The sequence below is a fragment of the Epinephelus lanceolatus genome, chromosome 16 (assembly GCF_041903045.1).
Source record: "Epinephelus lanceolatus isolate andai-2023 chromosome 16, ASM4190304v1, whole genome shotgun sequence".
NCBI lineage: Eukaryota > Metazoa > Chordata > Actinopteri > Perciformes > Serranidae > Epinephelus > Epinephelus lanceolatus.
Genome location: NC_135749.1, coordinates 28972671 through 28998568, shown reverse-complemented (window position 1 = coordinate 28998568; position 25898 = coordinate 28972671). Strand labels below are relative to the sequence as shown.

The following is a 25898-nucleotide window of genomic DNA, read 5'->3' as shown; positions in this document are numbered from 1 at the left end:
CGTTTTTTGCTAGTATCGGCGGCCGATACATCCCTAATGGAAACGTCTGTTTATTACGAAAGCCGAGATTGGCTATGCTTTCATTTATTTTTTTTCTATACTTTATTAATCCCCCTGAGGGGAAATTCAATTTTTTCACTCTGCTGTCATTAACACACAGGTCCAAAATACACACACATGCACAAACAGGACCTATACATGCACAAAGTGGAGAGATGTCAGAGTGAGGGGGCTGCCTTGGTCAGGCGCCCCGAGCCGTTGGGGGCTTGGGGCACCCCGGCAGTGCCCAGGAGGTGAACTGGCACCTCTCCAGCCACCAGTCCACGCTCCGCATTTGGTCCAGACAGGGACTTGAACCGGCGACCCTCCGGTTCCCAACCCAAGTCCCTATGGACTGAATTATTTTTTATTAATGCTGTTCGTCTCGAGATCATGAGTTAATTATTTTATTATCTAGAGAAAATGAACTTGGTTATCTCACGATAATGAGATAATCAACCCCTGATAATGAGAAAGCAAAAGGTTGTTTATTTCAATATGTTGACAACTCTATGAACTATTATATGCTGAAAATCTCAGATCAAGGAGTACCTATTATTGATTTATTGATTGTATTAGATTGTAATGTGAATGAAGGGGTATAGTCCTCCGAAGGCACAAAATAATGGTAATGTAGTCAAAAGGCTGTGTCCTTTTGTGCGCACAGAGGCTCTGTGCCCACTTCATCACCATTACCATCTGACGCAATCAATAATATCAATAGTGGGTTCACCTTGATTGGACATTTTTGGCTTAAATCGGTTGCTACAGTTGTCAAGATGCCATCTAGGCTATGCATTGTGGCGTGGCACTCCTGATCTCTGATATACATTATAAATAACCTAATAAGAGGAAACAACCTTTTTTGTTATTACCTCGTTATCTCAAGAAAACAACATTGGTTTACTCGAGATGACGATTTTTCTTGAGGGGTTGATTATCTCATTTTCTCAAGATACCGCATTAAAAAATGATTTGTGGCACAGCCGTTTTCGGCTTGTGTAGTTTTCCTTATCCAATGAATTAGATACAAATGATTAAAACAACAATCCTGTACACCCAGTATTGTCATAAAACAAACCTGCTAACTGAGTTGAAACATTGTCTGCAATGGATGAATACATCCAGAAATATTACAGCGATACATATCTTGGTATAAACAGTGTGGCAAAATGTTTGACAGTTAATTTTCCCAGTATATATCGTCATAGCTCCCAGAACTATTGATGAATTACTGCCATATTAAATCAGTCAGCAGGATGTGTTTGAAAATATTACTCAAACATAAAACTTTCATGAAGCAAAGCTTGGTTTTGGCTTTGTTTTCTCGGGAGGGCTTCTTATGACCTCACAAACATTTACACAAGCTTTTAGCCTCCCTCGCTCCTTGGAGGCCTCTCATCTCTGTCCTTTCCCTCCTCAGCTGCTCTGAGCCCTCCTCTGTCTGACGTCTTGTACACATCATCACACTCGGGTCACCAGAGTCACCGTCAGGCTCATGTTCGACAGCATTTTTAGACACATCCTCTCTCGCCCTCACACTTCACTGGTATCATCTGGGTACACTTGAGGTCCTCAATGCAAATCAAGCCTTTTACATGTTAATAAATGCAAAACAAGTGTAACTGTAGCCTCTGTCTTGTTTCCCTGTTCCTCCTTTTTTTTAAATCCAGAATGGAAACCCTGACAGAGACAAGCCCCCTTGTAACTCTCAGGAGCTGGAGGACTGTGATGGGTTCCCAGAAGACAGCTCCAGCCTCACACACTTTGATGGAGAATCACTTAAGCCCACTCAGGTGGTGAGTAACACCTACCTCCTTCACTAAACACTTTGATACTCCGATCCTTTAAGCCTTCAGTCATTTCTGTCGGCTGCTTCCATCATCATTCTCCTCAAATACACTGTTGGTTACCTGGTGCTCACTGCCTTTATAAGAGCATGCTGTTATTCAGCTCTGCCCCCAGTGAGCGAGCCAGCGCCAGCCTTGTCCTTTAACAAGCCACTTGACCAAAGAGCTCAACAAAGGCCCAGTAAAGAAGAAACAGGCACACCCGCTCCATTTCCATCACCCCTGCTTGTGACTCGAATAGTAAGAAGCTGAACCATTGTAGCTGACATGTGTTTTCATAAATGCTCATTCTGAGAATGTATTCGTCAAGGCACAACATGCCACATGGTTTCGATCAATTCTGGGGCCTTTTTGCACCTGAATGGCCGAACCAAGGTCTAAACAAGGTTTGCATTTTCGTGATATGGTACACATTTGATCCGGTTAGTTTTGGTTTCACATTGCAGTTATGCAAGAACTATAGATGATGTACCTATGTTCTACAGTCATCACCTACATGAGCTGCATCACCCTTTACTTGACATTGATTGGTTTTTAGACAGGCTCTCCTGTGCTCTTGTATTTCCTCTCTCTCATCCTCCCAGCAAATAATTAAAAAGAGACTTTGTGAGTTTTTCCAACTGACTCTTCACAAAGTCATTTCCTCCTCTCCCCATGTGCTACTGCAGCTCATTTTGTTATGTTGTGCCCTTCCTGGACAAACTGAAACCTACACTGTAAATTTACTACCAGTTTACTAATTTCTCCTCTCTCTGATTGCTAACACCTGTCTGCTCTTGAGTGGAGCCACCCTCACTCTCTCTGTCGCTGAACAACACACACACACACACACAGACACACACACTATGCCTGAGGTGCTATGCTACTCTCACTTGACACTGGCCTGCTAAAACTTCCTAGCTGTAATTGGTCCAAAAGTCTGAACCATCCAAAAAATGTTTTCACACCAGAAATGAATTAAACCATGATTCATTAAGATCTGGACATCCTTTTTTTTGTCAGCCAAACGTTGGGCTGTTTTGTCTGGACAGAGGTCCATTGGAGGTTTCACACCTGTAATTTTTGGTTCAGATCAAACCAAAAGTCTAAAAGTCTGGACCAAACAAGGTAGGTGTGAAAGGGCCCTTAGTTTCATATGAAGGTTAACACAAGGTCAGTGGTACTTTGAAATGTATTGGACAAGAGAAGAGAAATCAGCTCAGCAATAAAAGCACTAGTTGCAATAAAAGATAAAATAAGATAAAATAACAATAAGATGTAAGATAAAATGGGATGAATAGATAAAATATACAATAAAATATCAAATATAGCACTATATACATACATGAAAAGGTTGTGTGAATTGATAAGCGACTAGTTTATTTAACAGCATTGCACAGATGCAGTGAGATAAAAGGAATGAGATATGAGAGAATAGAATGAGTACCATGTACATGCTATATACACCGATCAGCCACATTAGCCATTAAAACTACTTACACACGAAGCGAATAACATCGATCATCTTGTTACAATACAATATTCCAATGGGTGTCCTTTGGTCCTGGCATTCATGTGGATGCCAACTGAAATGCCACACCCGCCCGAACCCAATTCCGGACCAAGTACACCCCTTTATGTCAGTGGCACTCCCTGATGGCAGTAACACCTCAAAAACTGTTCAGGAGTGAACCTAGGAATGTGACAAAGAGCTCAAGGCCTCTGAATTCCCCAGATCCATATCTGATTGAGCATCCATAAGACATGCTGGTACCCCACCACACAACCCACAGGACTCAAATGACCCGCTGCCAACACACCAGTGCCAGACACCAAAGGACATCCCCAGAGGTCCTGTGTCCATGCCTCAACAGGTCAGAGCCAAGTCTGATCCAAGGAGGCCCCATCATGGATCGGGGGTACCTCTGGGGTACTGGCACATCCTGCAAATGCTCGATCAGTTGGGATCTGGGGAATTTTGAGCCCAGGTTAATGCCTTGAGCTCTGTGTCATGTTCCTCAGGCGATTTCTGAACAATTTTTATTGAGTGGCATGGTGCGTTGCTCTGCTGGGTGGCACTGCCTTTGAGGAATGCCACTGACAAGAAGGTTGCACTTTATCTGCAGTGGTGTTTTGGTGGGTGGACTGTGTTGAGTGGCATCCACATTAATGCCAGAATCCAAGGTTTTGCAGCAGAACATTACATTGTAATAAGGCAATCAATGTTACTCACTTAACTTGCCAGTGGTTTTAATGTTTGGCTGATTGGTGTATATATGTACCATATTTACTTTATTCATACATAAAAAAGAGAAGAATTTCTGTATGAGTGACGAGTGTATACAACAGTATTGCCCATAGGATTTGTTGCAGTCCAGGCTTAAAAGCAGCAGTGATGTTAAAAGTGCATTCTTTTGTAAACTGTAGATAGTGCAGTAGTTAAGCAGATAAATGATTTGGCATATATAGGTTTATGATTCGAGAAGCCTGATGGCCTGGTGGTAAAACTGTTCTAAAGTCTGGTGGAATGTGCAGTCAGACTCCTGTATTGTCTACCAGGTGGTAACAAGGAGAATAGTTTGTGTGCTGGATGGCTGCTTTGATTGATGATGATGTGCATTTTCTGCAGGCACTGCTTGCAAAAAATATCCTGAATGGATGGAAGACAGTTGCCAGTGATGTGCTGTGCTGCCTACAATACTATCTGTAGTGATTCTGCTCTCTGCAGAGTTCTGCTGTGGGCAGACCAGTACCTGTACCAGACTGATGCAGCCCATCAGCAAACTCTCAGTGGTGCACCTTTAGAAGTTTTTAAGGATGCTGGCATTCATGCCAAACTTCTTTAGGTTCCTGGGGAAATAGAGTTTGCTATTTGATATCCAGATACTTGTTTTTCCCCCCTTAATTTTTCATGTTATCTCCAGGTTTTGCTATTGTCGCACAGGTCACAGCTGAGTCACATATCGACTCTTTGCTTTGTGTGGAGAAAGGCGTGGATGTGTTGACCTTTACCAGATGGCATCATTCCATCAGATAAAAAATGCTCTGCATGAGAGGAGGCTTTTACTCATTATCAAAGTGTTGAAATAGATATTTTTCTGCCACGCTCTGATCAAAGACTCTGATGAGCTGTCTGTTTCAGCTGCAGTGGGTGTTAGTCTCTTAAGCAAAAGGTCACAGTGAATTTTATCAACTCCAGTGCTGGCATTCATAATAGTGTTACAGTCTGTCCTCAGCATATACTCCAACAATAACTATTATCTTTAGTTGTCAACAAGACTCTGACAGCTCTGTGAGGCTGTACCAAGCAGCACTGTCTGGGCCTGAAAAATGAAGTCACAACGGAAGTGCCAAACAGTGCAGCTCATCGAATGGCCACTTGAGGCTGGCTCCAAAAGCCAGTCAGTCCCCATAGACCTCCATGTTAAAATGCCCAACATTACAGCAGAAATAAACATGTTACAGCCTGATAGAAAAAAATAGATTTGGTCTTTATAGCTAATTTCAATATTAATGGCAGCTGTATAGGGGGTGAATTTTTGTATAACTCACCAATTTAAATGTTATCAAGGCTTAAAGTTTTGCATTATTAAAGGCATGACCGCTTTGAGTGACAGACTTTCTGCAAGGCGTCACCACACTCTGCGAGTCCACCCCTTGCTCTTTCACACCTCCACCCCTCATCCAAATATGGTCACCCCTGGTTCCAAAAATCCAAGATGGGGACAGCCAAAATGCCAAAATTGAAGCTTCAAACCAAGAGTCCACAAATCAATGGGAGATGTCATGGAGACTACATCCATTATTGTACTGTATACAGTCCATGGGCTATACTTTGGTACAGTGGTGCTTTGAGCTAAATGCTTCAGTCAGCATGCTTACATGCCCACAGTGACAATGCTTGCTGATTTTTAGCTTGTGTAATGTTATTAATGCTATTTCAATCTGGACCAAAGTGGTGGACCGACTGACAGAAGGTCAGTGGTTTTCAGAATGGACATAGTCTCAAGGTAGCAGATAAGGAACTTAACTTTTCCATTACTCAGCAAGGGATATGCAGTTGAGTTATGTAAGGCACATCCGTTTTTACAGCAGTAGCCTTCAGGAAAAGCTGTAGTATGAAGGAGTTTTGCAGACATTTATTGTGGAATGCTGCACAGTGAAATCTCAGCCTTGTATTATTTGTTAGTTTTCAACTTACCTAAGGCATTGAGAGGATTTTGCTCAAAAACAGCAATTGCTGAGGAAGATGGGAGCCTGTCTTTTCACTCTGTCCATAATGTGTGAGGAAAAGCAATCTCTCTCTTGCCATTATTTGTCTCAAGGTGAAAAACACACGTGACATGTTGCAGCCGTCCTTGAAGACAAGGTGATCTATTTTAGAGGAGAAATCAGGCTCATGATTGTTAAGGAAATATGGATATATTAACAGTTCTTTTGGCTTAAAAGTTTGTTTTCCACTCATCTTTCTATGAAGAAAGTGACATGTATGCATTTTGCATAAAAATTCAAGTAAGAATAATCTGTTACATAACAATTTTTTATGCGGCTTTAACCTTTCCTCCATATTTTGGAAATACAGAATAATGGTAATGATAAGTGAATGTTTTTCTTTTCCCAAAGCAGATATGTGGCAGTTTGTAAAAGCTCTATTCATTTATGAACATTAGTGAATGTCTGTCACTGATGCTCCTCGGTTTCATTTGCACAAAATAATTTCTGTGTTTATGGTTCAGAATTCCCCATGACAAAACTTTCACGGTGATCAAAAATAAACCCTTTCACTGTGCAATGAAAGGCTAATGATGAATATTGAATATAAGGTACAGTGTTTCTGAGGGGCTTGATGTGAACACAAGCCCTTTAATGTTTCTCCCTCCATTAACTCTGCAAATAGTGCAGCCACACAATGTGCTAGCTTAAATAAGGTGAATTTAAATCGTACCATCAGCCAGTTGGGTCTGGTTGTTCCATATGTGTTTAACCATGTGAGTACTTCCAGGTGTGTTTGTGTTGTGCATGTGTGGATGTGTTTATCTGCATCTCGTCCAGGGAGCCTTACCTCTCTATTCTTCGCTTCCTTCCCTCATTGTATCCACATTAATGCTTCAGTGGCTTGTCTGCCCACTAGGACAGATGCTGACCTTTTTTTTTATAAAACCTTTCAGCTCAAAATTGTGGCACCGCCTATTAATTTGGCACCTTTTGTCGACATGCTTCTCTTTGGATCTGATCCCAGTTGAAAAGATGAAGAATGGTTTTTATGTGTGTTACTCAGAGGGAGGCTGTGAGTCATATACCCGTCCATATCTGTAATACCTTTTTACAATGGAGGGTATCTTTACATCTAGTTACTATATTTACTGCAGGCTTTGGCTATCACAGATTAAGGAAGCTCTGAAGATGTAGTTTCCTATGATTACCGATAATGCTACTGAAAGATAGAGACAGAGATAATGTACACTGAAAACCAGAAAATGCAGATGTCACTTGAAAGTGATGTTGTGTGTTAGTGAATGAATTTGTTGCAAACTTATGCATTGTTTGAATATTTTTAGCCAACGTAGCAGCATTGATCTAGGGATATAAATGATGGTCAGTTGGTCCACCAGACTACAATATCTTCACAGTTATTTGATGGGTTGCATTAAACATTAATGTTTCCCAAGGTTTTTCTGCAACCCATTGCAGTATTTTTTTTCTTTATCTTTTTATCCCAAGAGAGCATTCGCAATCAGATAACTAGTGGACAATCTCCCCTTGCTCTACCTTGACCATTTTTGTGCCCCCCTGTAATGCCAACCCTTTCTGCCAGCTACCACCACAAGTGTATTTCAGACCTGTGTGAAACACGAATGCAGACATGCGTGGTGTCCTGACAATGAATCCTAATGCCTGTACTGATCACATGTATTATATACAGTACAGGCCAAAAGTTTGGACACACCTTCTCATTCAATGTGTTTTCTTTATTTTCATGACTATTTACATTGTAGATTCTCACTGAAGGCATCAAAACTATGAATGAACACATGTGGAGTTATGTACTTAACAAAAAAAGGTGAAATAACTGAAAACACGTTTTATATTCTAGTTTCTTCAAAATAGCCACCCTTTGCTCTGATTACTGCTTTGCAAACTCTTGGCATTCTCTCCATGAGCTTCAAGAGGTAGTCACCTGAAATGGTTTCCACTTCACAGGTGTGCCTTATCAGGGTTAATTAGTGGAATTTCTTGCTTTATCAATGGGGTTGGGACCATCAGTTGTGTTGTGCAGAAGTCAGGTTAATACACAGCCGACAGCCCTATTGGACAACTGTTAAAATTCATATTATGGCAAGAACCAATCAGCTAACTAAAGAAAAACGATTGGCCATCATTACTTTAAGAAATGAAGGTCAGTCAGTCCGGAAAATTGCAAAAACTTTAAATGTGTCCCCAAGTGGAGTCGCAAAAACCATCAAGCGCTACAACGAAACTGGCACACATGAGGACCGACCCAGGAAAGGAAGACCAAGAGTCACCTCTGCTTCTGAGGATAAGTTCATCCGAGTCACCAGCCTCAGAAATGGCAAGTTAACAGCAGCTCAGATCAGAGACCAGATGAATGCCACACAGAGTTCTAGCAGCAGACCCATCTCTAGAACAACTGTTAAGAGGAGACTGCGCGAATCAGGCCTTCATGGTCAAATAGCTGCTAGGAAACCACTGCTAAGGAGAGGCAACAAGCAGAAGAGATTTGTTTGGGCCAAGAAACACAAGGAATGGACATTAGACCAGTGGAAATCTGTGCTTTGGTCTGATGAGTCCAAATTTGAGATCTTTGGTTCCAACCGCCGTGTCTTTGTGAGACGCAGAAAAGGTGAACGGATGGATTCCACATGCCTGGTTCCCACTGTGAAGCATGGAGGAGGAGGTGTGATGGTGTGGGGGTGTTTTGCTGGTGACACTGTTGGGGATTTATTCAAAATTGAAGGCACACTGAACCAGCATGGCTACCACAGCATCCTGCAGCGACATGCCATCCCATCCGGTTTGCGTTTAGTTGGACGATCATTTATTTTTCAACAGGACAATGACCCCAAACACACCTCCAGGCTGTGTAAGGGCTATTTGACCAAGAAGGAGAGTGATGGAGTGCTGCGGCAGATGACCTGGCCTCCACAGTCACCGGACCTGAACCCAATCCAGATGGTTTGGGGTGAGCTGGACCGCAGAGTGAAGGCAAAGGGGCCAACAAGTGCTAAACACCTCTGGGAACTCCTTCAAGACTGTTGGAAAACCATTTCAGGTGACTACCTCTTGAAGCTCATGGAGAGAATGCCAAGAGTGTGCAAAGCAGTAATCAGAGCAAAGGGTGGCTATTTTGAAGAAACTAGAATATAAAACATGTTTTCAGTTATTTCACCTTTTTTTGTTAAGTACATAACTCCACATGTGTTCATTCATAGTTTTGATGCCTTCAGTGAGAATCTACAATGTAAATAGTCATGAAAATAAAGAAAACGCATTGAATGAGAAGGTGTGTCCAAACTTTTGGCCTGTACTGTATATATATATATATATATGTAAGGGATAATGTATAATGAGCCGGTGAATACTGGGAAAATAACTCCCGCTGCGCGTCGGGGTTCTATTCCTGCTTATTACACGGCTAATTATCAGTTAAATAAATAATTTGAGACAGAATATTGATTAATTATACGATTTTTATTGATTTATAAATTAAATCGGGAGGAGAGAAAAAAAACTGCTGGCAACGGCTGAATCTGCGCTACAATAGCTACAGGGAATCAAGATCAACGATCAACCTCCCTGTCATCCACAATCTTGTGTCTCCTCTCTTTTCCGTGCACCTCTGAGCATCCCTCTTCTCCAGCATTCTTCTCATCTTCAGCCAGTAACCATGACTCAAGATTTTCACGCTCACCAAATATGTTAAAAGTTATATCATGAAAATACTCCATCTTTGTATCTTGTAAATTATTATTTTGAAGCGGTAACGGCTACGTTAGCCCGATAAAAAAGTAACTGCTGTCAGGGCAGCGTCCCTAGCAACGCTGGGTTACATAGCAACGGTCATTACACAGTAATATCAGACCTCTGAATGCCGCGACTGACCAATCAGAATACAGCATTTAATAGAGCCGTGTAATAAACATAACTTCAATACCTTGTTGAATGGGGTGCCTTGAAATTTGGTACAGCCATTCCATCAAGATGACTTGAAATAGTTCTGGTGATCCTCTTTTTAATTTTTTCACCTGGCATTCTTACCAGGTCAAAATTATAATTTTGGCAATATTTAAAAAAAAACAACAAAACAAATATCTGCAAAAATAATGGCATTCCCGCAGCCTCTGCTGTACTTTGTGTTTAGTGCTTATAAGAAAATGTTAGCATGCTAACACTAAACTAAGATGGTGAACATGGTAAACTACCTGCTGAACATTGGTGTCTTAACAGTGTCATTTTGAGCATATTAGCATGCTGATGTTAGCATTTAGATCAAAGTAACACTTTGCCTTAGTACAGCCTGACAGAGGAGAGACTGTTGAGATATTCAAAGCAAAAATTCTTAACCTTCTCCACTTTCTAGGGCTCAACATTAACTTTTTGAGGCACTTGTAAATTTCTTTCACCTTTCCAGACACTAAAGTCACTCATCCGGGAAAAAGACAATAATTCACTTTCTTCGTTTTGTTGAGAGGCACCTAAAGTCGCTGTCAACTGGGAAAGAACTGTGCATGGTTTGTTGTCACAACAGGTCAGCAACCTTAAATCTGTTTTAGGATGGTCATTGAGTAACCTTGTACTACTTTTTTGTTTTTCATGTTGTGTAATTACTTGATTACATGATTTTGCCTGTTTTGAAGTAAAAATATATATGTAAAAAAAAGTTCTCCTCTGTGCTGGTAATAGCCATGGCCGGAGGAATAATGTTTTTGTGGTGTTTGTCTGTCCGTCTGTCCATCCGTCCCATTCTTGTGAAAGTGATATCACAAGAACACCTTGAGGGGTTTTCTTCAAATTTGGTACAAACATCCACTTTGAGTCAACGATTAACTTTTTTTAATTTTTTTAATTTTTTTTTTTTCGGGCTTTTGCCTTTAATGAACAGGACAGAGTGAGATGGGGTGAGAGAGAGAGCAGGGGGTGACACGCAGCAAATGGTTGCAAGCCGGAATCGAACCTGTGACCGCTGCAGCGAGGCGTCGCCTCTGTACATGGGGCGTCGGCACTATCCACTACTCTACCCACGCCCCAGTCAACGATTAACTGATCAGAATTTGGTGGTCACAGGTCGAAGTCACTGTGACCTTGCCCATTGCATTCTCGTAAACATGGTATCTCAAGAACACCTTGAGGGAATTTCTTCAAATTTGGTACAAATGGCCACTTGGACTCAACAAATAGCTGATTAGAATTTGGTAGTAAAAGGTCAAGTCATTGTGACCTTGCGTCATCTCATTCTCTTGAGCACAATATCTCAAAAAGGCCTTGAGGGCATTTCCCCAAATTTGGCACAAACGTCAACTTGGACTCAAGAATTAACTGATTATAACGTGGTGGTCAAAGGGTCAAAGGTCACTGTGATTGCACAAAACATGTTTATGACAAAACTCAGGTCTAGTTTTGTTTATGACTTCCAAATTTTCCAGTGGGGCAAGAAAATTTCTCTTCCACTTGCCTTACAAAAATCTACACTTGTCCCAGACAAGCCTTAATGTTGAGCCCTACTTTTAATTGTTTGAATTACAAGAAAGATCTTTTTTGCAGTTTTTGTGGAAGCTAATTGTTTATTTGAATCATCCTGGGTGACAACGTGGCAGTGCTGAACTTACTCTGTTAATTCCAGTGTGATAAAACACGATGTGAAACGTGTTTCTTTCATGGTGTTGGCACTGTCAACCAGGACAGGTGTGACCCCACAAGCCAATCAATATCTTACAATAGCAGAGCACAGACAGCATCTCTGAGCACAGTGAATGCACTGTGCAGTGTTTGTGTTAAACACTTAATTATACCTGCTTTAAAAAAGTGTGGTTTCTTCCCCTTTGATTCAAGAGAGTAAACTAAATATCAAATCAGAGATTGACACGGTGAGGGAAAGTGAATTTAATATCATATTTATGATCACAAACCAGACTGAATGATATCAAAGGCAATCATATCACAGTGCTGTTTGATTCAACTAGTGTCTTTATAGTCAAACAAAACACAAAGTTCAGTGTCTCAGGCAGGAAAGAGTGTAAATAAACAACAATCTGTCTGCTTGCTTGAAAGGCGAGTGAGCAGCAGCCTTACAGGAACGTGACGGAAGAGATGATGACAGATAGTTGGCATTTCAGCTGTTATTACAGACATCTGGCCTCTGTGTACACATGCATTTGCTCCTGCCTTCATAATGCCAATGCCTCACTTCCTGTCCTCTACCTACAAAGCCTATAAACCCTTTGATTAAAAAAATAAGAGTATCCACTAAAAGCTTTTTTTCTGACTGAGAACAGGCCATTTATTCTGAGTACTTGCCTATACAGAGTCCACCTGTAGTACTTCATGTTGTGTGCATCAGTCATGCAACCAGTACAAGACAATGGACTGTATTGTATGACAAAAAAAAATTGTCAGCACAAGATTCAAATTCCCTGTTGTTTCTGAAGTTTTCAACCACATCATGTGACCATACAGTTGTGCACGACAACAGAGCAGCTCCATCTGTGGGAGTTGGCGGTGGGACATGGTTGAAAGAAGAAAATTACTTCTAGGGATGGGTACACTGGTACCAACACCAGTACTGCTAAAGTTATACTAATACCAGTAAAGTACTTAATTTGATACCCTTTTTGTTTCCTTCATTCAGTACCTCTGCGAATGAAAGAAATTGCCACCAGATGCTACATGTGTCTAGTATGGCCATACTTTGAAACGTTTTGATGATATCTTGGCACATGAACTACCAACTCCCTCAAATACAACATGCTTGACTTCCCCCTCTCTGTCTCAAAAGAGATACACCTTGGAGAGCACCGTGGCACTTAGGTCTAACAGTCTCTGTCCTTGTCTCAGTCCTCAGGTCTGACACTTGTGCTACTGTAAGGCATAAAGTTGGCAGTTTGTGGGTTGGGTCTGGGTGGTTGATTTTTGCGCCCCGCCCCCCAAACAACGATGTCATCATCAATTGGGTTTCACTGTGGATGTTATAATATGCCTTAGCAGACTTTGCCTAACACTACTACAGACTAAGCTACTGCAGCCCTGAAATTCCTGATTCCCATAATGAGAGTTGAAGTTTTGCTGCCTGGGTGAAAACCAGAAAGACCCATTGAAATTTCTGATTAGATTACTGCAGATTTGTACGGCGATTCAGAGATATTATTCTGTCTAAAAATGTAAAATAATGGAGACATGGAAACTTTTCTATTTGAGTAACAACTTTAGACATTGTCCTAGTTAGCAAAACAAAATGCAAAATATTTTCGATAAAGGGGACTTGAATAGCAGGTACACTAAAACATGATACCTTTAAATAATTGCAAATTGAGTTGGTATACAGAAACTATGGCTGTCAAATAATTAATTTTTTTAATCGCAAAATTTCCATAGTTAATTGCATTTTGAATTGCATGTTTAAAATTCTGTTATTTTGCATTTCAAGGCAGTTTTAAGCCTATAATGCAAAGCATTTCTTACCAGAGTGTCTTAATTGGGAATCAAATGAACACAAAGAAAGAATTTCCTTTTTGACCTTTTGTATTTTCTTTCAAAAAAGTGCCATGTAGACCAACTTAATACAATACCTGAGTCTTCTACGATGTTGACTGGTCGCATTTAGCGATCGCTTTAGTTAACTTCTTCGACGTACTTTCATCCACGGGTCTGCGGCGACTCCCACATTCCAAAATGGTACTTTGGCGGAGCTGAGGCTCGCTTTTGACTTGTCAACTGAATCGTCTGGAAGTTTTTTAACGTTAAACAAGCCGTTCAAAAGTCCAGTAGCACTCTTTCTTTCCATCACCGCAGTAAGTTTACTGCAGGAAGCCGCTTTGAAGCATGACGCTGCAGCTAGAGGAGCCGACTGTGGGTGAGTAGAAGAGACAAAAAGGCTTGCAAAATTAAAATGCGATTTAAAAAAAATAAATGCGTTATGGATTGCATTAATCTAATCGCGATTAACGCGTTAACGCTGACAGCCCTAAGAAAAACATTTCAATAGAGTTAAGCAAACTTCATGTTTTACCACAAAGTGTTAAACAGATATAAAAGACCCAAATGGCAAAACAGGTTAACCCCATTCTGTTTCTGCCAAGCATTAAAAACATTTAGCAGTCTTTCAGTATACAGGAGAACACCTGAAAGGGTTTTTGCTGTGCCCTTTAATAAAAACCCCATGCCCCCCAAAAACTGAGCTTGCCTTTCATGTTTTTTATCGCTCTCTATTTTGAATAGCATATCTCGGTTTAGCAGGTAACATAGGAATTAGGAGGAATTTAGATTCTTTATTCAAGAGTTTAATCCGATGCTTTGTTCTGCTGCTGGCAGTTAAATCCTCCTCATTCAATGATGGCTTTGTTAGAAAAGAAAAAAACCAAAAGCAGAATACAAGAGATGTACAAGATATGTTTGCCTTGTTAGTTTGGCTTGGATTAACTTTTTTATAGAGGTTTTGATTCTTCTGGTTGCTATCGTTTGTAAGTGAAAGACATGAATCTGCGGAAAGCAGGCTAGAGGCTGTTGGAAGATATATGTATGCTGTAAAATAACAAGATAAAAGCCTCACGATTGGATTTTCCCTTTTTTAAAATGTGAGCATTAACAAGCTGCAGTGTATCAGAAGAAATTGTTTCATTTTCAAAGAATCTAGATTTATTTTTCTGGCTAATGTCATTCTTAATAAATGTGGCAGAGAGTTTCCAGCTCCCAATGATCTTTATCAAATAAAAACTGTAATACCTGAAAATATCCACTCCCACCCAGCATCAGCAACCACGAGTAAGAGCAAAGGATATTATTATATTTCAGGTGTAAGATATTGACAGATCGATTTTCTGAAAGTAGAAAAGCTTATCAACAATTTGTTTTTTTGTTACATATGGGACTGAGTGTCAAGTTCTTCAGCCCCATATTTTGGTGCCCTCTTCTGTCTTTCAGTGCATCAGAATAAAGGCTTCTTTTTAGATGGAAAACAATGTTGGGCTTAATAGTTTCAAAATGTCACTGGAGACTCCCACAATAAGTAAGAATGGTGGTAGTTGTAGTATTTAAAGCCACCATGTGTAGAGCTTTTTCATGACCATAGCATTTTTAAATAATTCTAGTGACAGATATATATCAGTGTCAGTGAGCATTGGTGGAAGCTAGCTTGTAGCTGCATACTGAAGTAAGACAACAGTAATAGTTGAAATTACCAAAAACTTCTGCATATTTGGACAATTTACCAGTCATTTTAAGTTTGGTGAAAATGTTATAGGTATTTAGACACCAGTATTATCAGCTCCTCCATCTTGTCATCTTTTCCTCTTTCTGCTTCAGAGATGCCTACTGTTTGATTGACCAAAGCCAGGCAGCAACTGCCAGAAGTTCAACATGGTCAGCTCTGCACGGCAGAGCAAAAATCTGTGCGCATTCATGTAGCTGTCAACCACTTCATACCGCTACTGTTGTGTTTGCACCAGCTTTCCCTCTGCCCCATTCCCCTCATTTCGCTGATTGATTAGCAGGTCTCAGTGCAGAGAGAGGAACTAATCATTGACATCACTTGCAGGAAGCTTAGAGTTTATGAAACATGTATACACTCTGCCTTCATGACAGATAAATCTTCTGATTTGAATCATCAGTGTAGTCATTTTTTGTTTTTATTTTTTTAGTGCTTACAAATCATGACCGGGGCCCTCACTGGCGTCATTGTCAGTCAACTCTCACAAGAAGGCTCTACCAAAGCATGAGTGAACGTCTGCCTCACTCTCAAAGTCGAAACACAAGTGGCAAGAAAATGAGTTTTAGAGTGGAGGAGTGATAGCCTGCTAAAAAGGCTTGTCATTGCGTGCAACCATCAACCACCAACATATGTGCTGATTTGTGCTGAATTTTCAATGCCTGTCAAGTGTGTATTGAGATGGGGAGGACAGCGCTGCCTGACAGCCTCTGAGACATGTTGGCAGTTGGCTGGATGTGGGTTGACTCCAAGTGAGGGATCAGTGTGAACAGTCAGATGTCAAGGAGCGATTATGTCACAGCAACGGTCATTTCAGCTCCAAAACAAATGGAGTCAGACCAGAATATATTTAGACTGCACACATGTAATTTCGTCAGGCACATCCATCAAAGTAAAGTGAATGTGGGACAAATACATGGACTTTTATGGCTGTTATCACAAACCGTTCAGCTTCTCACCCATAAAAGCCACACTAAATTGCAAGAAGGAGATCTGTGACCAACAGTGACCGAAATCTCTCTATTTAATTATATCGTTAACCACGTGGGAACAAACGTCTAGAGAAACCTTTATTTACTAACTAGTTGTTTTTTTAAACAGTCAGGAAACATAAAAATTACTAGGGCGTAAAGAGGGAGTGTAGAGGGAGTAAACTTATCCCAACACATGACCAAACAGAAGTTGGTCTGTTTCTACAGAGCATAACACATGTTTATAGCCCCATATGTCCATAAATGTGTTCACATCTCTCACAGCACAATAATAACTGTAGTTCAGTTGTATTCTGGCTTTGAGCATTCGAATGAAAATGGCTTTTGTGTCGCAGTCTAAGGAGAGCTCTATTTTATTTTTTTCTGCTCACATAAACAGACATTTTTGCCTGACCCAATAAAAAGTTGAACAGCTGACACTGTGCGATGTTTCTGATTGTATTTAAACCCAAGAATAAAAGCCTGCTGAGAGAAGACCTCACCAAACACTCTGAATAAATTCTTTAAAAGACCAAACAGAGAACTGAGCCTGCAACAATCTAAAAAACAGTGAAAAACAGTCTCTCTTGTGGTGCAAAAAGGACAGTTGTCATTAACATTAGGATTTAAGACATACACAAAAGCATTGACAGCCACAACTCTGTGCAACACTCTCCCCTGTAGGTCTCCAACCCTCTTTGTTAATGGTGGTTTGTACAAAGCTCCACACACAGGCTTCACCTCATCACTCAAAGACAGGTGAGCTCTCCACAGAGTGCCAATACAACCACTCAGTTTACCTTTGTTTAACAATTTGACCATCAGTCTGTACATTGTTTTCCCTGTTAGAACACTGAAACCTTGGACATGTGACTCACTGAGATTTAACAAACATCCAGAAAAGTTTTTAAATCACGCACAATCTTCAGGAATGGAAAAGGATCATTATTATCAGGACAAAGGGAACCATTACAATAGTCAGTTAACAGAGATTGTTCCTTTGGTGTCAGCTGATGTTTCCAGGACCTGAGCATGTGACTGACGCACCAGAAAGAAAGAAAGATAAAGAAAAAGAAGTAAAGAAACAGATAGAAAGCAAGGAGAAAAGGAAGGGAGGATGAAAAAACACAGACAAAGAGGAAAGAAAAGGAAGATGGAAGGAATGAAGAAAGAAAGAAAGCAAGGAGAAAGGGAGGAAAGAAGAAAGGACAAAAAAGGGACGGAAAAAAGGAATAAAGAAAGTAGAAAGTAATGACGAAAGAAGGAAAGATAAGAATGAGACAAAGTAAGGACAAAAGGAAGGAGGAAGAATGAAAGAATTGAGGAAGGAAGGAAGGAGGGAAGGGAAGGGAAGAAACAGAAAGAAACAGAAGAACTAAAGGATGGTGGACAGAGTAAAGAAAGGAAGGAAGTAAGGAAGGGGAAATTGAGGAAAGAGGGAATGAAGAAACAAGGAAAGAAAGGAAGAAGGAGGAAAGGAAGAATGAATTAGGAATGAAAGAAAGAAGGAAAGAAAAGGAAACAGAACAAACAAAAGAATGAAAGAAAGAATAGAAATAGATGGAACATTGATCAGAGTGTGCTCCACACAACTGATTATGGCAGGGTCCATCAGAAAATCAGTCCTTCCCATGTTACTCAAAAATGTTCAGTAATTTGCATTTTTGTAAAATTTCTGTCTGTGTCTCTCCAGGTGAATCTCGGCAGCCATCAGTACCTGTTCACAGTCAATGTGAACCCGTCTGAAATGCCATGTTTCTGCCTCAGACACGATGTGGACGCTCTGGTGTGGCAGCCTCGTCCCAACCAACCCAGTAACATGTGGGAGCACATTGCTACATTCAACGCATTGGGTATGAGTTTCAACAACAAACACATGCAAACACAAACAGCCAGGTGAACTCCTGCTACAGTGGATCTAGATGTAAGAGCACATTGTTGAAGCCTTTAGACATGTTTTGTTATGTCTCTTTTGTTAAGGGTTACTCAGAGAATCGTATCGTCCCCAAAGAGTCCCAGTCCCTGAGATTGCCATTTCATTACTGTGAAATGCCACAAAAGACTCTTAAAGTCTCATGGATAAAGACTTGTCTTCTTGTGCAGTTGGTAGAAATGTCTGTCGCATCACCTACATGCGCATCCTTGTGCTGGTAGAACACATAATGCCAATATGAGAAACACTTGGCAGTGATCCTTTAAGTCATGTGAAATGTTATATCAGCCACAGTATATGGGAGTGGTTTGAATGAAGGCAGCAAAGTCCCAGCAGAGGTCTACCTTAATTTCCATTTCTGATGAATCATGACAGCCTTGAGTTGAATTATTCATTCTTACAGCTATTAACTTTGTTTACATCCGCTGTCATGCTGCTGTGCCTCTAGTGGGTAGACGACAGAACGTGTTAAATGGCGGCAATAAAACTGCAGTTAACGACAAGGGGGAGTTCACTGATACAGCTCAAAGTCTACAAGGACACACAATAAGAAATATATGGAAACAGGACCATTAACAGATCTCTCTTCTTCTCTGCAAATAAACCATTCAAAGAGGTCTGAATGATTAAATGTAACTGGATAATATTGTGCCTCCTAGCTTAGGCACAGACTGATGTGTTGAAACTGTTATTTTAATTTAACTCCACATCTCAAATCAGATACTAAGGCCATCCGCCAGTGTTCTCATTTCTAGAGCCGCTTCTGTTTCCATCTCTGTCTTCATTTAATTTATCTGCTGGTCTGTTTCTCCTCAACGATGGCATCTCCAACAAGTTATTTATTTATTTTTTTTCAATTTTCCACTTTTACAGGTATGACATCTTCATTTGTCTTTTTTTTTAATACCATAGAGTTTTAACAATCTGCTTAGTCTGCACATCTCTCGGGGTACATCATCCAATCTGAGAGTGCAGATGGATCCCTAGTGATATCTTCAGAAATTATCTCAGTGAGGCTCAGAGGAAAATAGGCTGAATACATGCATGGTTGAACACCAATATAAGACTTTATACGACGCAATAGAAAGATGAGTGAGGAAATATTAAACCAGTGTCTGAAGCTTCTATATTCTCATATAGAAAATATAAGTTCTACACTGTTGAAATGAACAATAGGTTCATTGTGTAGAGTAATAACGGGTTTGGTATTGATTGTGCTGGTTGAGGTGCTAGGAGGCGACATTATTTTGTGAAACTAACCTTATCAGTCTTAATGACAGAGTTCAGCAACTGTAGAGAAAAACGTCTTTTCTTCTGTTATTGAAAAACTGGTGTCAGATGGGAAATCTCAGTGCACAAGAAGTATAGCTTATCAGATCAGTAGAGTGAAAGATAGTTTGTCTTTCAGCAGTGATGGAGACCTCCGTCCAACAAAAGCTCAGTTCACCTCAAGTCTTTTGTCCTCTCTCTTGTTGTCATGGTGTGAAGTCACCTTCAGATTTAGCAAATACCAATGTGTTGTGCGCATCTCACTGAAGGCAAATGATTGAAGATTAAGGGATTTTCAAATACCTTAAAGGGACAGTTCACCCTAAAATAAGAATTACATATTTTTTCTCTTACCTGTCGTGCTATTTATTAATCTAGATTATCTACAATCTAGATTATTATTTATTAATCAAAAAACAAAAGCCAGAGACTGTGTTGTATTCAGTATCTGTAAGCTGTAAATTTACCACTTCTAGGCAAAAGAGAGGAGATAACATTAGTCTGAGCCTTACAGTGCAAAGCCTCTCCTTCTCTGTGCTGCTGCATCTTGTCCGTTGCTGACTGTACCAAAGAGTATTGTGAAAGTCAAGAGTGCTCACTCTGCAGCAAAATCTGGGACCAAAACATCCTCAGAAGTACACAGCGCACAGACTAGTGGGGAAAAAAACAACCTTGAAGCAATGTCAGTTTACTGAGCAGACTCTAACTGATGATTCAAATCTCCGACTTTCAAGGGGCCGCCCTAATTGAACGCATTTCAGGTATAGGGTGAACTGTCCCTTTAACCTGAAGAACTGAACAAAAAGATTGAAAGACTATGTCAGTGTTGCAGATTTTAATGTGATTTTTTTTTTAGGGTGGAAGTTAAACTAATGGTTATTGTTTAATTATCCAGAGCCTAAGGTGATGTTGTCAAATAACTTGTTTTGTCAGTTGTTAAAGCAACACTTACCTTTCTGGAAATTTTATGCTTTTCTTTGTTTAGGCTAAAATGTTATTAATAAGCTGATGGCACACTAAAAATAGAATTCCACCAGAGATAAAAACTCATAACTGTACCATTCTCATATGGTTCTAAGAAAACTCCGACCGAATGCAATGATTGGCCGAGCGTTATGTCTGTCTTCCCCACATGGAGGCCTCTGACTGACATAACCGCCGGCGTAACATCTCTTCCCCTAATGCTAATGGCTAACGTTAGCCTACTGTAGCGTAGCCTCTGAAACATTAACGTTATGATCCTTGTGCGTTTCCACTTACTAGTAACGTTAACGCTGCTGTCTAACGTTAGCACTGTAACCTTATTCTAAAACTCATCAGTCATCAGTGACTCCGGTTGAGTTTTAAAACTCCGGGGTTGCGTTTGACTATCTTTCGTTCAGCAATCAGCAGTGTGTTTTACTCCTCTTCTCTTCTACTCTTCTCTTGGCGTGTTACACTCGCTCTCCTCTCCGTGTATCTAACGTTGCCTTGCCAACGCCCACGTCTATCATAAAGGTAATGAGGATGTAATGGAGTGCTGTGTGAACTGCAAGAAAGGTAAGAGTAGCTTTAAGTCAAAAAACAAAAAATAATTAATTCACACTGATGTGAAACAGAAAAAAAATCACATCATCAGGTCTGCAGAACTGGAAACAGCATTCTTGCTAGTTTTTTTTACTTAATTTTCAGTATATATGAATATATTTCAGCTACCTTAGCACCTCTGCTGTCTAACTGAATTTACTGTCTCATTAATGGGCCTTCTGTATTTAAAGCTCCTAAAATCGTAAATCCGTAAACACTAATGATTTTGAGGGACTGAAGCATTTGCTGCTGATTTTAACCCCATCTTTACTACACTAACTCACTCGTCCCTGTGTGCTAAAGCTTTTTTTTGTATTTCAGCCACTTGGCTTTTTTTATTTATTTTTTTTTTAGAGCACTTTAGCTGCCTGGGTAGCTTTCAGTAGTTCAGATCTTCTCTTCCCTGTGCACCAAAGACAAGGGATATGAATCTGTTAACATGGTACCCACTCTGTTTTAAGTACTGCAATTCAAGGCTTCCACTGTAACTATGCACCAGATATCACATTGTACACTTTGTTCAACCAATCAGAAGGAACCCAAAGATTTCAGAAATTAACTTGTTACCGGACAGTTGCTCCAATAACAATCGAACTTTAGTTACTGGATTGGTAGGATATTATGGGTGCAAAAGAGCACTGTTTCCCCTTGTCTCATTACCATTAAGGGGCCCATGAGCCAGTCCCCAGCTAGGCATGATTACAAGTAATAGATTAATTGATTACTAATCAGACACACACATGACTGACCTTTTATTACCTTGGTAGCATGTGTACACAAATCATAGACTGTGTAAGTAATGGACATAACAACTGTGAAGTCACCCATTGGTTTGTGGACTCCCGTTTTGTCGATGCTGTCGCCATCTCGCTTTTTTGGAGCCAGAATTGACCATATGTGGGTGAGAGGTTGATGCTGTGGAGGAGCGAGGGGTGGATCTGACTGAGAAGCAGAGGACACAGCGGACAGCCTGTTACTTAAAGTGGTCATGCTGAATAGTAGACAAGGGCCGACGGGGCCAAAAGTGCAGGACATATTGCAAAGCCTGGCGTGACACACACCTACCGACAGCCCAACATTGGCTTGGTGTGTCAAGGCCTTTAGTTGATGTTGGCAAAGGAGGGATGGGCAGTTTTTTTTTTCATTGCTGGTGGGTTGTTGTTTTTTTCTTAGCGGTTGTGTTTGTAAAGCTCTGAAACGTTGTTTTTGTTCAGGTGCGGTGGATTCTTGCAAATGCAATTAGGAGTACTAAAAGGAGTCAGAGGAACCAGATTTTTTCAAACGTTACCTGTCTCATGTACTCCTATTAGAATATAGTGACAGTTTCAGGAAATAACAAAAACTTTTTAAAATTTACCTACTGTAGTTTTAAAGTGTCTCTCTTGGAGTCAGTCAGGTATAATAGTTTTGGGAGTCCAGTTCAACCTACTGGAGAGTACGGCGCTTTGTGCTATTAATTTTACTGCCCTGGAGGAAATAAATTCAGCAGCAAAAACAAATGGAAAGCACATTTACAACATCTTTACTGCAGAAACAAACCTGAGATGGTCAGCTGTCAGACGGCCATGAATTACCACTTCAAAGAGCCTGACTGGAGGATGTGTGAGTGTGTTACTCATAGACAGGCTACAAAAATGTCTGATATACTTAATGCTTTAATGGCTTTATTTGTTGTCGTACTTTTATGTTGATAATCAGGACCAGTTGGATAGTTTTCTTCTCTATGCGATTAATTGATCTTGAATCAGGTGTATTAGATGACTCCTCGTTCTGTGAACAAAAGTGAGTACCAACATCCCTAACGCCAACTTATCTAGTGGAACTGCATCATTACTCTTCTAGGCAGCTTTTAATTGTGGATGTGTATATAAGTGAAAGTATGAACAGGTTGATCCTGTTGAAGGTCCTCTCTGCTCTGTGCATGTCTCTGATCTCACCACTCTGTTTTCACAGGCTACGTCCAGGCATCCAAACGGGATAAAAAGTTTGCGACCTGTGCTCCAAACTTCTCCTATGCTTCACTGTGCGAGTGTCTTCGCAGAGCGTTCATCTATCGACAGCCGACACCGGTGGAGACCGTCCTCTTCAACAGGAAGCAGGGGCGTCAGGTGGGACAGGTTGCCAAGCAACAGGTGGCCAGCCTGGACTCTGATAAACCAATCCTGGGCTTCAGAGCAACCAATGAGAGACTTTACATCTTGACCTCCAGTAACCTCTTTGTTCTAAAGGTCAATAATAATTAGATTTGGGACTCTTTGGTATTTTTATCCTATTTCCCCCTCAGAGCGCCATCATTCCAAACTGAGGATCTGTCAAAAACATCCTCATGTGTAAACTTGTGCTTCATGTGTCTGTACTGAATTCTGTTGTTCAGTCCTCCTTGTGTTTCAACTCCCACGTCTTTTGTGTTGTGAAGTGTCAAAAAGTAAGGAACCATGCTCTGAAAGACAAATTATAATAATAAACATTCTCTAGAGCTGAATGTTTCCAGGATATTCATTAAGAAAATGAATGTAAATCATTTAATAATCATCACATCTTTGAATGCTTTAATTGAACAGTTGTCTTTATGATACTGGATGTTACATGAAGATAAATTTCATATCTGTGGTGCCCTGTCAATGCTTGCTGCATAATTAGAGATATTTGTAATGCCATAAATTCCAATTCATAAATAAAATGTTATACATTTCTCTTGAAGGAGCTGTGACATTCAAAGCATATCGATGATTCGGAGTCTAGGTAGGGATTGTCTACATACCGCTCTTAATATAGAGGTTGAGGCTGACCGGCAGCTAGCAGCTAATGGTTCTAACTGTGCATTCCCACCAAAAGATTCATGAGCGTCATAAGCAGCCAGCAGCCATTCATTTTCAATGAACACTCATGACGAAGAGCGTCACTTGCGCCGGCTGCAGCGAGCGACCGCGAGCAGCGAGATGCCAGCGACCTGAGCGTCAAGCTGAAGTTGAGAGAAGCTGAACTTTATGCAAATGAGCAGCGCTGCCGCCGAAGCAGCAGCGAGCAGCAGCCAGTTGCAGACCGTGAATATTCTCAAGGCGGGACAGTGAAAGAAAGAAAGAAAGAAAGAAAGAGATCTTCTGCAGCGCAGCTTGAAAGCCCCGCCCCTTGGCAGCCTTCTGCAAGCCCTGCCAGAGCTGCCAGGCATGAATCTTTTGGTGTGAATGCACAGTTACTGTGCATTCACACCAAAAGCGTCATGAGCGTCATAAGCGGGCAACAGCCATTCATTTTCAATGTACGCTTGCTACGAAGGGTGTCAGGGGCGTCAGCTGCAGCGAATGGCGCGATGCAAGCTATCAGAGCGTCAATTAGAAGTTGAGAGAAGCTGAACTTTATGCAAATGAGCAGCGCCGCTGCTGAAGCAGCAGCCAATTGTAGACCGAGATTCGGGTAGAGGTCTGGGCTCTCTCGGAGCTGTACAAGCCAGTGAAATTCACCGTGGAGTTGCCGGGTTTGCAGGAGTCTGTGGACCCAGACGGCCCGACGGCTCCGGGCCCTGTGTTTCCTCAGCAAATAGGCCGATGCAGTACAAAGGAGGCTTCCGAAAGTGCGATTAATGAGCTCCTGCTTATTTACCACCAATTACATTTCTCAGTGGTCCTACGTGCCAACAGCAGGGTAAAATCGTAATTATAAAGGACTCTATATTGACTGTGTTTATTAGCGTTATTTTAATTGTGCAATGAAAGTCATGGATAATACAAAGTGAAGACATAAATGATATATTTGTTCATCCTTGTAAAGTGAACAGCCGTGTCAGCCTTGATGGACACATCTGCAGCAGCCAGCCCCGCCCCTTTGGCCGCTACAAGCGCCTGCTGGAGCTGCTGCCAGGCAGCGCGATGCCAGCGACCTGACGCTTTTGCTGTGAATGCACAGTAACAGCGCAAACAGTGTGAACAACAGCAACAGTGCTGACAGAGCTAACTTTTGCCCTTTAGGAACAGAGATCCCACTACAGGGCAGCTACAAAGTCCCTTTGTTATTCCGCCTTTGCATGTTTATACAGAAGAAAATAACAGCAGCATCCTGCTGCATCAATGTGTGATTTTAAGAGCTTGCTGGCATCCTGGAAGCAAACAAGGCATGACAGTTGTGATGTGTAACACAGCATCGTCAGCCTCTTGTGCAACGGCAGCTCCTTCTAAACAATAACAAAGGCAAAACACGGCAATAACAGTATTTTAAAGTCCTTGTAATATGGCGGTTGATCTCATCCTCTGCTCTGAAAGGTAAGGAGCTCCTTGATTTCATTGCCTTGAGAACTTTTTCAGCTGTAGTTTTTCTTCTTTGAGATTGCTGTTTTTAAATCTCCCAGCAATGGGTCACACACATAACATGTCGTGAAAACTTTGCACCCATCCCATCCGTGGTCCCTTCTTACTGGCTGTCGCTTTCACACAGACATCAATTTGCCGCTGTTTCTACCTCATCTGTCGGCTCAAAGTCGAGACAACTCTGTCCCCCCAGTCAGTGATCATGTGTTTTGTAAAGAACGGTGAGGTGGAATAACGAAGTGATATTCCTGCCTCGAACAGGCAGTGTAAAAGGGGCCATTGGTAACTTGTTTGCTGCTATAAAACAATAATAATAAACAACAAATAATAAGAGAATACATTATGTATATTTTCTCTTCTAATGCTCTCCTCATACACTCCATTCTACCATTACCATTATGTTTGATTTTTTTTTTTGACTGTCAAATTTAAAGATTAGAAGATTTTTTTTCCTTTTCAGTTGCCTATGGCCAATAGGAAGATCTGGCCCTGGCAGTAATGACCACAAGTGCTGTACAGAGTGGTGGCAATTAGCTAGCCATTGGGATACACACA

At 40.9% G+C, this 25898-nt stretch overlaps 1 protein-coding gene across 1 annotated transcript in view; it reads left to right on the top strand.

The window, feature by feature from the left end:
• nudcd1 (NudC domain containing 1) overlaps window positions 1–23518 on the top strand; it is a 75195-nt gene extending 51677 nt beyond the window's left edge. The window contains exons 8-10 of the mRNA XM_033637657.2: window positions 1713–1838; window positions 17968–18127; window positions 22996–23518. Of these exons, the coding sequence (XP_033493548.2) occupies window positions 1713–1838; window positions 17968–18127; window positions 22996–23285 (576 nt within the window). The 3' untranslated portion in view covers window positions 23286–23518. The remainder of the gene's footprint in view (window positions 1–1712; window positions 1839–17967; window positions 18128–22995) is intronic.
• The last annotated feature ends 2380 nt before the right edge of the window (window positions 23519–25898 follow it).